Source organism: Prosopis cineraria, unplaced genomic scaffold (assembly GCF_029017545.1).
Source record: "Prosopis cineraria cultivar Desert tree isolate PC_DT_omini unplaced genomic scaffold, ASM2901754v1 PC12, whole genome shotgun sequence".
Lineage (NCBI taxonomy): Eukaryota > Viridiplantae > Streptophyta > Magnoliopsida > Fabales > Fabaceae > Prosopis > Prosopis cineraria.
In genome coordinates this window covers 5,755,350-5,771,440 of record NW_026555343.1, presented here as the reverse complement: position 1 = coordinate 5,771,440, position 16,091 = coordinate 5,755,350, and the positions used below count along the sequence as shown (strand labels likewise).

Here is a 16,091-nt window from a genome sequence, read left to right as displayed (position 1 = left end):
TTTTATTTGTAGTGCGAACTTCAATAAAATGGATCATTTTAAATTAATTTCTCCATTTAAATGCATAAAAATTTCATTGATTTGGTCTTGATCCAGATTCAAATTCATATTTTATCCATGTTTGAACATGCATGAGAATTTGTATTTAGTTCATGTTCCATTATAATTTTTTACAATTTCAAAATCTTTCTAAATTATAATTATTTGAAATTTTATTTATCCCAACCCTTTTTTTTCATTTTTTTTATTATCAGTGTTTTTCTTAATCTCACTTCTCCTAGTATCTCTTGTCCTTGTCTTTCACTCAATGAAAAATGGAAGATTAATTCATCACTTATAATTGTTTTGAATTTCAACTCATTTTCTCTTCTCCTACTAATTTTTTTTGACATTATTCAAATAAAAAATTTTAAATACGTAAATTTTACATCTAAAATTTAAATTTAATTAAATTCATCAATCTAAATTTGTATTACCAAATTTTATCCCTATCCAGAATATTTGAAATTTTAATTATTTCAACCTATTTGTTCTTTTCCATTGTCGGTGCCTTTGTCACTTTTGTCTTTTCTCTTATCTCTCATTCTCATTTCTTGTTAATTGAAAAATAATGTGATCATACTCCCAATTTTTAAATCTCAACTGTCAGTATTTCGTTAATTTTTTTTTTTACTTTACACAAATAAAGGATATTAAATGTATAAAAATTTTAAATCAAAAAATTAATTTCAAATCTGCCCCTCCAAACACCGAGAAAACAAAGAAATTTAATTGAGAAAACTTTAGTGGCATGAACGGTAAAGGCACAAACAACCAAGGGGCATCAAGGACATGAAACCAATTGGCAGAGACTGGGATCAATTATTGGACATCACACACACGCACAGAGGAAGGACGTACTGATACAAACGTATATACAAATGCAGGATCATGAGCAATACATATAAACATATACTGTTACTTCATGTTCTTGATGATGAGGTTATTGCAGTCTGATCAGTAGTCCTGAGCATGCTTCTTCCTCTGGTTGAAGAAGAAGAAGAAGAACCAATCGCATCCACTAAATTCCTGTACGTTTCCTTGGAGCACTGCGTGCCCCTCAGCCATCCTCATCTCTCTGATAATCACTTTCTCTGTGTGTGTGTGTGTGTGTGTGTGTGTGTGTGTGTGTGTTCCTCGCCAAAAGCTTCTATTCTCTCTGGCTCTGCCTTCGCACTTCCTTGTTCTGCTTCTTCACGAGCTTATATAGTGATTTCTGGTCAACCTTCTTGAGCTTCTCTCTCTCTCTCTCTTCATACTTTTCTTTTCCCACTAATATTTTTTCAATTTTTCAGTTTACTATTCATTCAATGCACATGTTCAGTCTTTTATTAATGTCCGTTGCCTGTTTTTAAAATGCTGGACTCTTCCATATCTAAATATAAAAGCTAGGAATTAACTACACGGATTAAGAAAATAAATTTAGTTTTTCTTTTTCGTAAAACCTGTATTGCTTCTTCTAAAATACTCTTTCTTTTAATCATTTAAATTAAAAGAATATACATTTAATTAATATCAAAATATACTTTTTAATTAATTAGCTCTTACATTTAGGATGGGAGAGTGATTCCGTGGTGATGATGCCAACAAGTTTCTTCGCATATAAAATACGCCGCTGACATTGTCATGGTTGAGGGCATTCTGATGGACCTCATGGCACAGGTGACATAGCATTAATGGCAACGAAGCCTGAGGATGGTAATCATGAGCATGGTGACATAGAAGGAGCCCAATACTTCCAATCCAACGTACCTAAAGACCCATTGCAACATATTGGAGGTCCAATGACAAGAGCCCGAACCAAAGCCATGAAGCAAGCCTTGTTCAGTCTTGTGCAAGAAGTTCAAGAGCTTGGAGAGCATTGGGGCACTCCTCTCAAGCCCAAAGAAGAGCATCTATACGTGTATAATGTATTTAAGATCCAAACTCATGAAGAGTCAAGCCCAAAAGATGCAGACCTTAGCCCAATGCAAGGAAGACTACAAGTTGAGCCTCTTGCAAGCAAGAAGGCATGAAACCCTAGTAAAGAAGTCAAGGGTGGCGTGATTTTAAATCCTTTATGATCCCTTAATTGTCTCCTAAATTATTTCCTATTTTAATGGTCCTTTGATTTGATTTTCTATTTTGAGTCTAGTCAAAGGTTAGAATTAATTATAATATTAATTTCTAAATTTTGTAATCCCATAATTTTAGGATCACATCTTCTAAATTATGTGGCTGAATATTTTATCATTATTTTATATTATTTCTCCTTTTAGTATTAGGAAATTAGGGTTTTAATTTTAGGAAATATTTTTCTATGAGCCTATATAAATTAGACATGCTCCCTATTGTAAACAACATAGAAGTTAAATGAAATTATTCATTTTAGAGTTTATAACTCTTGTAAGCCTTAGTGCTTTGTGGTGGTATCTCGTGTGAGAAACAGACGTGATCAAGAGCGTGATCAACTCTTGTGGTGTCTTCAAAAGTTGAGGTTCTTAGAGGTAGGTGCCCTAGAGGATCTTCTCCTTGATCATTATCCTATTATTTATTTCATACCTTTCTTTATTTCCTTCATAAATTTCGTCCCTTTCTTTTTGTTCTTGTGTTTTTGTTGTTTCAGGGTTCTGTCCCTAAACTAGCACGATTCTGCTTCCGCGTCCCTATCAGATTGGCATCAGAGCTTTGGTTGCTAGTTTTGGTTTAAATTCTTGTCCTTCCTTCTTCTTTTCATCTTGAGTTATTTCTTTTTGTGATCATCTCTTATCTACCCCATCTACTTCTATCTTTTGGTTTTTCTCTTCTTCAACTTTGTGACTTTTTATCTTATGTGAGTTTTCATTTTATTAGCCTTCTCAAAAAAAAAAGAAAAAAAATACCTAGAAATTCGTGCAAAAAAAAGGCAAAAAAAAAGCATTAGTGTGTTGAGAAAAAAAATCCAAAAATTCAAAAAAAAATTTACAAAAAAAATATATTGCTGTGAATTATGACTGTAAAAAAAGGCTATTCTTGAACTCCAAGTCACCAAGAGGTTGCCTAAAGAGAAAAGTCAACTTGGGTGATAAAAAGTCTTATACGTTGATCACTTTCTTATTTTTAATTTTTGGTGGCACTTTTCAAATTATCTACTCTCTTATTTGCTATTTGTGCCACTCTTTTATTTTATTTTTGTCTTTGAGTATTTGACTCTTTGACTTTTATTTCTTTCTTTCTTATTTTTGTTGTCACGTGTGGTTTTTCCTTTAACAAGCTTAATTTTATTTGAAAATTTTGCTTTCCTATTTGTTTCAAAATTGCAAAAAAAAAAAATTCTCTTTTCACCTTGTTCTTGTTTTCTAGTTTCCTTAATTTAGAAGATATTCACTTGATTGTTCCTTAGTTTCTTGATTTATGGGTTTCACCATTGATTCTATCCACAAGCTTAGTGAGTGATAAAAGGCAAGTGTGTTTTTCATCATTAAAAAAAAAGCCATTACTTTTTTTTTTTGTGAAACGCGAGTGACTTTATCTTGAGAGTAAACACGTGAGTTTGTGTGTGTGAGGACCTATTTTTATCTTATATGGTTTCTAGTGCTTCTGTGAACATGAGTAACAAGGATGAATCCCCTAGTATTGATATGAACTTTATTTTAGAACTTATCAAAACACAGTTGCAGCAGTTTCACTTGGAACTTGATCATAGGTTCCATAAAGAGGATAAAGATGAGCCGGAGACTTCCTCTTCTAAAGGAAAGAAGCATAAGATCCCCAGCGATGATAAGGAGTATGAAGAACCCCCTTCTCCTAAGGGAAAGAAATCCTCAAAGCGTGGTGTTGACTTACCGGACCAAAAAGTAAAGTATCCTTCATTCAAGGGTAGCAACAATTCAGAAAAATACCTTGATTGGGAAATGAAGATGGACCAAATCTTCATGACTCTTGATTTGTCTGAGTCAAGGAAGGTAAAAACTGCTTCTTTGAATTTCACTGACTATGCTGTTTATTGGTGGCAAGATTTACAGTACAAAAGAAGCCAACTTGGGAAAAAGCCCATTAAAACGTGGGAGAAGCTTAAAAGGTACTTGAGAAAGGCTTATGTCCCCAGCTACTACTATACAAAGCTGAATAGAAAATTGAGAATGTTTTCTCAAGGATCTATGACAGTGGAGGAGTATGTGCACGAGTTGAATATCTTGAAGTTTGTGCAAACATTCAAGAAAATGAACGTGAAGCAATGTCAAGAATTATGGATGGCTTGAGGCCAGAGTTGAGAGATAAGCTTGACTTGTACACTTTTGTGGACAAGGAAGAGCTCATACACAAGGCTATAAAGTTGGAGCAGAGAAATAAGAACAAACGTTCCAAGTCCTCTTGGAAAGACTCCAAGACAACTTCCAAATGGAAGGATTCCAAAGCCAAAGATACATCCCAAGCCAAGGAAGAAATAAAGACCAAGTATGAGGGTAAAACTTCTAACCCTAAACCTTCTTCTTATTCATCTAACACTTCTCCTATTAAGTGTTTCAAATGTCATGGTGTGGGCCACATGGCGAGAGATTGTAGCAATAAAAGGGTTATGATCTTGAGAGATGATGGTGGCTATAATAGTGTGCATGAAAGTGATAAAGATGATGCTGATAATGTTGATGATGATTCTACCTCCCATGAATCAAATGATGAGCTTGAATGCAATGGTGTAGTTGACTCTATCTTGGTGGCAAGAAGAGCTCTCAATATTCAACCAAAGGAGGATGATGAACATGAGCAACGCGAGCATATTTTTCACACTAGATGCTTCATCAAAGAGAAAGTGTGTAGCATGGTAATTGATGGTGGTAGTTGCACTAACGTCGCTAGCACTTTACTTGTAGATAAATTATCTTTACCTTTAATTCCACACCCTAAGCCCTACAAATTGCAATGGTTGAATGATTCTGCTGAAATTAGGGTTTCTAAGCAAGTGTTGATTACTTTCTCTGTTGGAGTTTATACTTGTGATTTATTATATGATGTAGCCCCTATGCTTGCTGGACACTTGTTATTAGGTAGGCCTTGGCAGTTTGATAGTAAGGCTACTCATGATGGTTTTAGAAATTGTTACAAGGTGCCTTTTAAAGGCAAGACTGTTATATTAAATCCTCTTAGGCCCATCCAAACCTATAAAGATCAACTAAAGATTACTCAAGATTACAAGCAAAGGAGAGATCTCCTTGATTGTGGCATGAGTGAGAGAGAAAAGAAAGAGAGTATTACTTTACTTAAAAATCAATCAAAAGAGAGGAAAAAGAGTGGTGAGAAGGTGAGAAAAGAAAAAAAATAGAATGGTGGGAGTGAAGGAAAATAGTGAAAAAAAATATTATTGTGTGGGAAAAGTAAGATTCAAGAGGATTTGATGAGTGAGCAAGCCCTTATTGTAATTCTTAAGAATATTTATTTTTCTACTAACATTTTTGACCCCACTTTGCCTTCTAGTATTGTCTCTTTGTTGCAGGATTATAGAATCTATTCCTTGATGAAATTCCTGATGGACTTCCTCCCTTAAGAGGAATTGAGCATAGGATAGATTTCTTGCCTGGAGCTGCTATTCCAAACAAGCCTGCTTATAGGGCTAACCCTGAAGAGACTAAGGAGATCCAACGCCAAGTAGAGGAATTAATGATGAAAGGCTTTGTGCGTGAGAGCCTTAGCCCTTGTGCTGTCCCTGTTATCTTGGTGCCAAAAAAAGACGGATCTTGGAGGATGTGTGTTGATTGTAGAGCAATCAACAAAATTACTGTAAAGTATCGTTACCCTATCCCTAGACTTGATGATATGCTTGATGAATTACATGGTGCTTCTATCTTTTCTAAAATTGATCTTAGAAGTGGTTATCATCAAATTCGTATGAAAGAGGGTGATGAATGGAAAACTGCCTTTAAAACTAAATTTGGATTATACGAATGGTTAGTTATGCCTTTTGGTTTGACTAATGCTCCTAGCACTTTTATGGCATTAATGAATCATGTTTTTAGAAAGTTTATAGGCAAGTTTGTTGTGGTTTACTTTGATGATATTTTGATTTATAGTAAATCTTTGACTGATCATATGAATCATCTTAAAAATATGTTTGACATCTTGAGGGAATATAAGTTATATGCTAATTTTCAAAAGTGTTTCTTTTGCATGGACTCTGTTATCTTTTTGGGATTTATTGTTGGATCACAGGGAATTCGTGTAGATGAGGAGAAAGTTAAGGCTATTCGTGAATGGCCAACCCCTAAGAATGCAAGTGAAGTGAGAAGCTTCCATGGCTTAGCAAGCTTCTATAGGAGATTTGTTAGGGATTTCTCTAGCATTGCTGCCCCTCTTAATGAACTTGTTAAAAAGAATGCAACCTTTAAATGGGGTAAAACACAAGAAAGGGCCTTCCAAACCCTAAAGGATAAATTGACTAATGCCCCTTTACTTGTTTTGCCTAATTTCTCTAAAGCATTTGAAATTCAATGTGATGCTTCTGGTATTGGTATAGGTGCTGTTTTAATGCAGGATTCTAAGGCCATAGCTTACTTCAGTGAAAAGCTTCACGGCGTAGCTTTGAATTATTCCACCTTTGACAAAGAGCTTTATGCTCTAAAGAGGGTCTTAAAAACATGGCAACATTATTTGTGGCCCAAGGAATTCATCATTCATTCTGATCATGAAAGTTTAAAGTTTCTCAAGTCTCAAGGTAAGTTAAACAAGAGACATGCTCGCTGGATGGAATTTATTGAAACCTTTCCTTATGTGATTAAGCATAAGCAAGGTAAAGAAAATATCGTTGCTGATGCCTTATCTCGAAGGTATACATTACTTTCCTATTTGCATGCTCAATTACTTGGTTTTGAGATTCTAAAAGATCTTTATAAAACTGATCCTGATTTTGAAAATATTTGGAAATCTTGTGAAAATTATGGATCTGGTGATTTCTTTAAATTTGATGGATTTCTTTTTAAGAAAAATAAATTATGCATTCCTATTTGTTCTATGCGTGAGTTGCTTACTAAGGAAGCACATAGTGGTGGTTTGATAGGACACTTTGGCGTAGATAAAACTTTGGCTATTTTGTTTGATCATTTCTTTTGGCCTCACATGCGAAAAGATGTCATATCTGTTTGTGATAAATGCATTAAATGTAGACAGGCAAAATCTAAGATCCAACCTCATAGACTTTACTCTCCTTTACCCGTCCCCTCTTACCCTTGGGAACATATCTCTATGAATTTTGTAATTGGATTGCCTAAATCTTCTGCAGGCAAAGATTCCATATTTGTTGTTGTTGATAGGTTCTCTAAGATGGCACACTTTATTGCTTGTGCTAAGACCAATGATGCTGTTAACATTGCTGACTTATTCTTTAAAGAGATTGTTCGTTTGCATGGTTTACCTAAGACTATTGTGAGTGACAGAGATGTGAAGTTTCTTAGTCATTTCTGGCGTACCCTATGGCATAAATTAGGGACTAAGTTACTTTTTTCCACTACTGCTCATCCACAAACTGATGGTCAAACTGAGGTAGTTAACAGAACTATGACTACACTATTAAGAGCAATAATTCAAAAAATTTGAAGAATTGGGTGAATTATTTACCTCATATTGAATCTGCTTACAACAGGGCTGTTCATTCTTCTACTTCTTATTCTCCATTTGAAATTGTTTATAGTTTCAATCTATTATCTCCTATTGATATTTTACCTTTGCCTTTCTTTGAGCATGCTAACACTGATGGCAAGAAAAAAGCTAAGTTTATGCAGGACTTACATGCTAAGGTTAAAGCAAACATAGAGCGAAAGAATGAGCAATATGCCAAGCAAGCTAATAAAGGCAGGAGACGTGTGATCTTTGAGCCTGGAGATTGGGTTTGGTTATATTTAAGGAAAGAGAGATTTCCTAATCAAAGAAAGTCCAAACTTCAAGCTCGAGGAGATGGACCTTTTCAAGTTTTGGAAAGAATTAATGATAATGCTTACAAAATTGATTTGCCTAGCTCTTATGGCAATGTTAGTGCCACATTTAATGTTTCTGATTTATCTTTATATGATTCTGCAGATTCGAGGACGAATCCTTTCCAACTGGGAGGGAATGATAGACCTCATGGCACGGGTGACATAGCATTAATGGCAATGAAGCCTGAGGATGGTAATCATGAGCATGGTGACATAGAAGGAGCCCAATACTTCCAATCCAACGTACCTAAAGACCCATTGCAACATATTGGAGGTCCAATGACAAGAGCCCGAACCAAAGCCATGAAGCAAGCCTTATTCAGTCTTGTGCAAGAAGTTCAAGAGCTTGGAGAGTATTGGGGCACTCCTCTCAAGCCCAAAGGAGAGCATCTATACGTTTATAATGTATTTAAGATCCAAACTCATGAAGAGTCAAGCCCAAGAGATGCAGACCTTAGCCCAATACAAGGAAGACTACAAGTTGAGCCTCTTGCAAGCAAGGAGGCATGAAACCCTAGTAAAGAAGTTAAGGGTGGCGTGATTTTAAATCCTTTATGATCCCTTAATTGTCTCCTAAATTATTTCCTATTTTAATGGTCCTTTGATTTGATTTTCTATTTTGAGTCTAGTCAAAGGTTAGAATTAATTATAATATTAATTTCTAAATTTTGTAATCCCATAATTTTAGGATCACATCTTCTAAATTATGTGGCTGAATATTTTATCATTATTTTATATTATTTCTCCTTTTAGTATTAGGAAATTAGGGTTTTAATTTTAGGAAATATTTTTCTATGAGCCTATATAAATTAGGCATGCTCCCTATTGTAAACAACATAGAAGTTGAATGAAATTATTCATTTTAGAGTTTATAACTCTTGTAAGCCTTAGTGCTTTGTGGTGGTATCCCATGTGAGAAACAGACGTGATCAAGAGCGTGATCAACTCTTGTGGTGTCTTCGAAGGTTGAGGTTCCTAGAGGCAGGTGCTCTAGAGGATCTTCTCCTTGATCATTATCCTATTATTTACTTCATACCTTTCTTTATTTTCGTCATAAATTTCGTCCCTTTCTTTTTGTTCTTGTGTTTTTGTTGTTTCAGGGTTCTGTCCCTAAACTAGCACGATTCTGCTTCCGCGTCCCTATCACATTCATTTTCAGATTAAGGAAACATTTATATTTAACATCTCTTTGGTGCCATCACTTCTAATCAATTATGTGCCTACTTCTGTTAGGCGTCCACCACTGGACCCAGGCACTCACAGGCTGGGGGCTTTAATATACTTTTATTTAATACTTTTTGTAATGGCTCAGCTTCTTAATTTTATTTTCATTTTTTTTATTGTTGACTTCTATAAAAAATAAGAGACATTTTGATATTTTAAAGTTTTGAAATTATGAAAAAAATTTTATGACTTTTCAAAATTAAAATGATGCAATTGTGATTTTTTTAATAATAAAAAATATTAAATTTCACTATTTCAAGATTTTAATATATTGAAATATTTCTTATTTCATATAAAAATTAATGATCAAAAGAAATGAAAAATAAAATTAAAAAATTTGGACATTACAAGAGACATATTAAAAGCTCCTAGCCCGACATGCCCTTCATCACTGCCATTGGGGTGCAAATCTATCACAACTGTGGGGTGCTCTCTGCTTTCCTTCAGAGCGTTAATCTTAAGTACATTAGGGTATCACTACTTAATTACTAATTAATCTCTTTACCTTATTCATCCATGGTTTCACCTTAAGTCATGCAATCTATTCAACGTTCTTGTCGTCTCCCCTTTCTTGATATTTGGTCTTACCTCTCAATTCTCATATTATGACTTTCGCTCCCTCGCCCTGTTTATCTTGCATGTTATCGCCCTCCTGATCAATCATCTCAAAACTCCTTTTCATTGTTTCATGGAGCATTCCAAGCTCACCGAGACTTTGATGATTCATCCTGCGAGTTTTGGTGAAAATTAATCCTAGAGTGTTCGGTCTTCTGGCCTTAGTGATGAGACTTGTTAATTCTTCAAAAGAATAATTAACAATGGGCATTATGGTCATTTCCTTTCAAAACTTATTTTCAATTTAGCCCCTTAGTCCTATAGTAAATTTTTAGAATTTGTTAGTTCTAACTTGATATAAAGTCACATTTGGGGTTGTATATTGAAATTCTCTCTTGAAAATTTAAGCCTAGGACTGAAACTTAATTTTCATACTAAAATATACCCTCCCTTCCTAGTGCGGTTTCTCCTTCTCAATCTCGACCCTACAGTCACCTCCATATCTTCTTCTTCTTCGTCTTCATCGCCTTCTCCTTCGTCTTCATCGCCTTCTCCTTCGTCTTTGATCTCGCAACCACATTGGATCTCACAAGCACCATTGACTGGATCTTGCAACCACTGTTACTGGATCTCAAAGCTTCTCGCCGCTTGAACTCGCATCCACTGTAGTCTCCCTATCAGTGGTCCAATCTCCATCTCCCTTAGTTATTAGATTATCTTTATTTTAAATTTTTTACCTAGCTATTAAAATAATAGCTTATTAAAAGTATAAAAATATTATTATATCCAAATCTAGCCATTCAATTTTCATCTAGACGATTCAAATTAATTGGTTTATTTAATGAGAAAATGACAAAAAAACTATCTTTGAAATATGAAAATAATAATTTACTATCTCAATATGTTTATTATTATTATTATTTAGTCCTTAGGAATTTGTTTATTGTTTGGACTAAAATATGAAACATCACTCGAATAGGTCACAAAGTTATTTGGGTTGAGTAATTGAAAAGTCAGGTTCAATCTAAACAAAGGGTTGGCCCCGAGCTCAATAGAAGATCACGATAAAATAAACATGTCGAAATCTCGCTAGTTATGAACATTGGACCATTGGCACATAAAGACATGATCCTGAGTGATTCCAAAATCTATGGGCATTGTGCCTAAGTATCTCGGTGAGACGGGCTAATTACCAAAAATGGAGAACACTTGTAAAGACTATGTGGTGAGTTTCTTCAACTAAACATTTTAGGTCTTGAGGAAACGACTACCACCACTCTGATACTATAAATAAAAGACGAAGACACAAAAAAAAAGTGAATCAACACTCAATATATCAAAGACTCATATTCTGTACCTTTAGCCTTTAATTTTATTAGTTAGTTTTTACTTTCAATCTAGTACTTGTAACCTTTTTCACAATTTAACAAAAATCAAAACACTTATCGTACCAAAGCCTTGTGTATCTTTTACATCTGAGTGAACTATGGTAAGAAAGCTCAGGACTCTTTTGTTATCAATTAAAATTCAACATCTCTAACACGCTTGGTATTTGTTGTTCATAGTGACAAACATTTAATATTTAAATTTTTGATGAAATAACATATTTGTCTTCAATAATCATTATACATTTAAAAATAACTACTTTGATTATGTTATTGAATAAAACAGAATAAAAAATGATGATTTTCTTTTTGCAAATAGACAATTCAGCTTGGCACAATTAATTTCTTAAAAAATTTTACAAGCCATATTTTCATTGAAAATTTTAGTGAGAGAGGTGTTTTTGTGTGTAATTTAAGACCGATCCTCATTGGAGAGTCACATAGCGATGGTATATCTGTAAGAAATTATCTTACAATTAAATGCTCCAGGTCATTATCTAAGAAATTATCTAATCCCATCCTGGTCATTCTTTAAGAAAGAACGAAAGTGTCATCACCTAAAGGAAACAGAGCCTGACGATATTTGTATTAATAAAAGTGACTTTATAATTAATTCATTTACCAGTCATCCAACGTTGAACAAAAGCCTGAGCTAAAAAAATGTCAGTCGAATATATATATATATATATATATATAGGCCAGAAGCTAGTCAATTATGTGAGAATTTTATTGATAGACAATTTATAAGTACTTTTATAAGCTCTTTAAACTTAAAGATATGTCCTAACCCTAACAGTAAATAATTGAGACTCAATTCACCTCAACTTTTGTTTATAATAAAAAGGTACAAAAAAGCTAGTGCCACCAAGAGAACAGGAAGCCAATTGGCATAAACTAGGATCTTTTAATATTATTGGCCATCACAAGTTCTTCACACGCACACAGAGAGGAAGGACTAATACAAACATGACTCCGGGATTACATTGCCTGGCGAAGTACTTAATCTGTACATGCTGTTTTATCAGAATTTAGCAACATTAATAATATGCTATTTAATAGGACGCCAATCCGATCCATAGATCTTTTTCCCCTTTAATCATTTCTTATTGAATCAGGTGGTGATGATCTTTAGTCAGTAATAATAGTAGAATATCCCCCGCCCAAAGAGCATCTCGCATAAGATAAAGCAAAACTCTAACTTTACTTCTATTCCTACGACAGAAAACCAGAGATTTCTCTTTCTTTAGCGTCGCAAGCCTCCACTCTGAATTCATGATTTCTCGAATTCATGTTTGCATGCATCATGATGACACAGTAAGATCATGTATTTGGCGAGGGTCATTATATATCAAACTGCAGTACAGAAAGCTCAGGAAAGATCCAAAGAGTCCCACACCATCTAGTTTCCAAGCCAACTTATTCTGTATAGGCAACGCCGTTGGTCGAGTCCAGAGCAACTTCTGCTTCTTATCCGAGATGGGGCTTAAAGACAGTGAAATACGGCTATGACTCAAGTTAGGTTGGTCTGGAAGCTGCTCCCAGGTAACTTGTCATCTCCTCGTTGAGAGTTGGACCATGGGATTGATTTCAACTGAGTCTCAGATCCCTCGGGCGAGGGGATTGCGTGAGGCTCGTTTCACAGAACAGCGCGGTGACCTCTGGGTGGATAACAAGTCGCTTCTCTCCAGGCATCCAACGTTTGGTTGGCCTAGCTCTTTGGACCACTGTTTTTAATTTGCCTCAGGCCGAGAGGGCTGCCCCCAAGAAGTGTAAAGAAATTTAATTAGGGGGAAACATAACCTTAAATTTCTGTACTGTATTTGGCTTGCGTTTTGTTATAATTTTTTATATTTTTTTTATATTCTTAATCCTTAAATAAAGAAAGTGTAGAGATTTTAGAATAATTTAAAATACAAAAAAATAAAAATGTAAAGACCTAAAACACAAAAAAAAAATACAAGGGCCTATAGTAAAATGCAAAAAAGTATAACGATTTAAAGTTATATTGTTTCTTTAACAAAATATAATACAAAACCAGATCAAAGGCAAAATGTCAGCAACACATCTTTTTGGGTTCCTACATAATTTTTTTTATCTGTTTATAAAAAAAAGACGTCCTGCTCTCTTAGTTTTATTTTTGGTTATATGAATATATTATTATATTTTAAACTTTTGCCTTCATTCTATCACACTCTTATAATTTGAATTTATTTTGCATATGATATATTTCAGCCATAAAATATTGATTTTCAAGACGACCAGACATGGTTTTATAATTTTTTTTTCCAGTGTGGAGATGAATAAAATGCATCATTTTAAATTAATTTTGACCGTCCTATCAATCTATTCAAGAATTGTTCTTTTCTTTTACAGAGACAGATACTAATAATTTGAAGCTGTAAACTGATTGAACAAGCAACCTCCTATTTACAGAGAAGATTGCATGTATATCATGAGGCTACCATACTATTAGCAATATATATATATAAATATGCATGCACACCCACACACACATATCATATTTATACATCACATCATTAAACTTTTATGACAATTTTTTCTTTTTTCCATCTATTAAATGTTTGTAAGAAAAAATTTGTTATTAATATATATATATATATATAATAAGGTCAAAATTAAAATTTATAAAGTTTTTAGACATAGTTGATGAATTTTAAAATCTTCTTTGATTCTAGTAAAATATATTAAAAAACAATTTATAAATGGGATTAGAAGAGTATTTATGCACTATAAATAGATGTAGATTTTCCAAATTATCTAGATTTATATGACAATTTTCATTCTGTAAGGAGATATATTCATTGTATATAAGCATAGCAGAGCAAATTTCTTGTTAAGATCTCACGTGAGTCAGTTTCGAACTCATTTTAGAACCCTCTCCGAAAAGGGTCTCGCAGATTTTACCATCCCTTTTTTAATCATTAAAAATAATTGGCAAAATTGATTGTTCTAGGTTTTATGTTCAGGACAAGCCGTAAACTGATATTCTGCGAATAAGATAAGCCCAAACAACGAAGGATCAGGAGCAAAGTCCGGGCCAAAGATCCCTCGTGCTTATTGAAAAAAAAAAAAAGACCAATAGAAATTAAACAACTATATCAACTCCTTTGATCTAGAGCTGGTAATTCAAGCAGATCGAGCTTATTTAAATCGGACTCAATTCAAGCTAGATTTATTTAGATTGGGCTTAAAGTATCTTATTTTTCTAAAAAGCCCATATAGTCAAGCCCAGTCCTAACACTTTTGAATTTTGAACTTATTTGGGTTAGCCTGAATGCTCTAAACTTTTTAAAAATAATTTTTTTATTTTTTAAACTAATTTTATTTTTTAAATAATTTTGTTAAGCATAAACTATTATTTTAACTTTAAAAGAATAGAGTAAAAAATAATAACTTGTCAACTTTGTGCTTTAGTAGCTCTATTACTATTTTTTTGTATTATGTATAATTTATTCATGAAAGTTTTATTTACTTGTAAATTAATGTCTTAATTATTTAATATTGCTCTTATCATGATTATATATAAATATTTTATATATTGTAATTAAATTATATTATTTTAATCATGATCAAGTTGATCTTAATTCAATCACAGTTAGACTACTAACTTAAAATCATTGCCTCGATTAGTTTAAAATTTTAATACCTTTTTGATAAATTGTATTTTTTATTTTTAAGAATAATTTATTATAGGTAAGAACCCTGATTCATTATTGAAATGTTAATAATTTGGAGTCTTGTCATTAATGTTCTTATGGAGCTCTAATTGTCATTTTCCAGCTAAATTAATTTTTATTCTCCCTTTTGCTCATTATATGTCAGGATCTTATGAGTTGTAATTGAACTATTGAGATAAACTCTTACGTTCAGTCAGTAAAATTGGTTTCTCATTAAATTCGAATATCTTTTCCCGTTCTCATGGAAAACGTTCAGGATTAGGGGGGAAAAAGCCAATCTTAGGTGTTCACGGTTGAGATACTTTAGGGTAATATTTAATTTTTTTACTTATTTACTTTTTATATATAGTAACGTGAAAATTCTCTTGTCGGAAGATATTATATATAGAGGTTCAATTTCAAGCCCATAAAAATTCTGAAAGCCTAATTAATCTAGAATGATTTTGATATACACAAATCAAAATGCAAAAATAATTTTATTAACAACAATGCAAAAAAGTACAACCAGAGTGCGTGCCAAGAGACCACGTAGGCAACTGGCAGAGACTTGTATCAATTATTGACTCTCAAAAGTTCGACGCACAAAGTACTCATAATACAGACTATATAACTAAAGCATAACGAGCAACGTAAAAGCACAATCACGTAAACCTCAAACCGATAGGTCCAAAGCCTATTATTCTAGCAAGTTTTCAGCGAGAGCAACAAACAATGGAGGTGGATTTCCGAATAAAACAGATATTATGGCGCTGAATCCTACTTTCACCATTTTGATCAACGCACGAGTGACAGATAATTTAGACGAGCTTCTTCTTCTATCCATGGCCAAAGAGCTCGTAGCTGATGCAGTTTCACTTCCGATGACCAAGCTTGAAGAAGAGGAGGAAGAAGAAGAAGAAGAAGCAACATTAAAATAACCCTTTTCCCTGTTCTCCAGAATCAAAGTCTTCACACAATAAACATGGTAGCAATAGTTTCCACAAGACGACACATAGGACCACCCTCTGAAAGCCTCCTTGCTCTGAACATTATTCAGATACTTCCTCTTGCATTTCACACATTTAGGGGGCGCTTTGTCTTTACGATTCAGCTCCACAGTGCCACTAGGATCAGACATGGTTCTCTTTAGGTTCATGCAACAAGGATGCAAATCAAACTTGTGTTTGGAACATTGGTCATGATACAGAAACCCTCGGACGTCCTGCCCGCAAGCGTCGCAATATCGGCTGTTCGGTCCGCCCTGCGGTTCCCAGAGGAAGTCGAACCGC

General features: G+C 33.8%; 1 protein-coding gene across 1 annotated transcript; it reads right to left on the bottom strand.

Moving 5' to 3' along the window:
* Positions 1 to 15,499: 15,499 nt before the first annotated feature.
* LOC129288348 (uncharacterized) lies at positions 15,500 to 15,940 on the bottom strand. Its single transcript, XM_054924866.1, has one exon. The coding sequence runs from the start codon at positions 15,938 to 15,940 to the stop codon at positions 15,500 to 15,502; it is 441 nt and encodes a 146-aa protein (XP_054780841.1).
* Positions 15,941 to 16,091: the final 151 nt, after the last annotated feature.

Bases quoted from the DNA above. Each gene is read 5' to 3' on its own strand.
- LOC129288348 (XM_054924866.1), bottom strand. From the start codon at position 15,940: ATGTCTGATCCTAGTGGCACTGTGGAGCTGAATCGTAAAGACAAAGCG.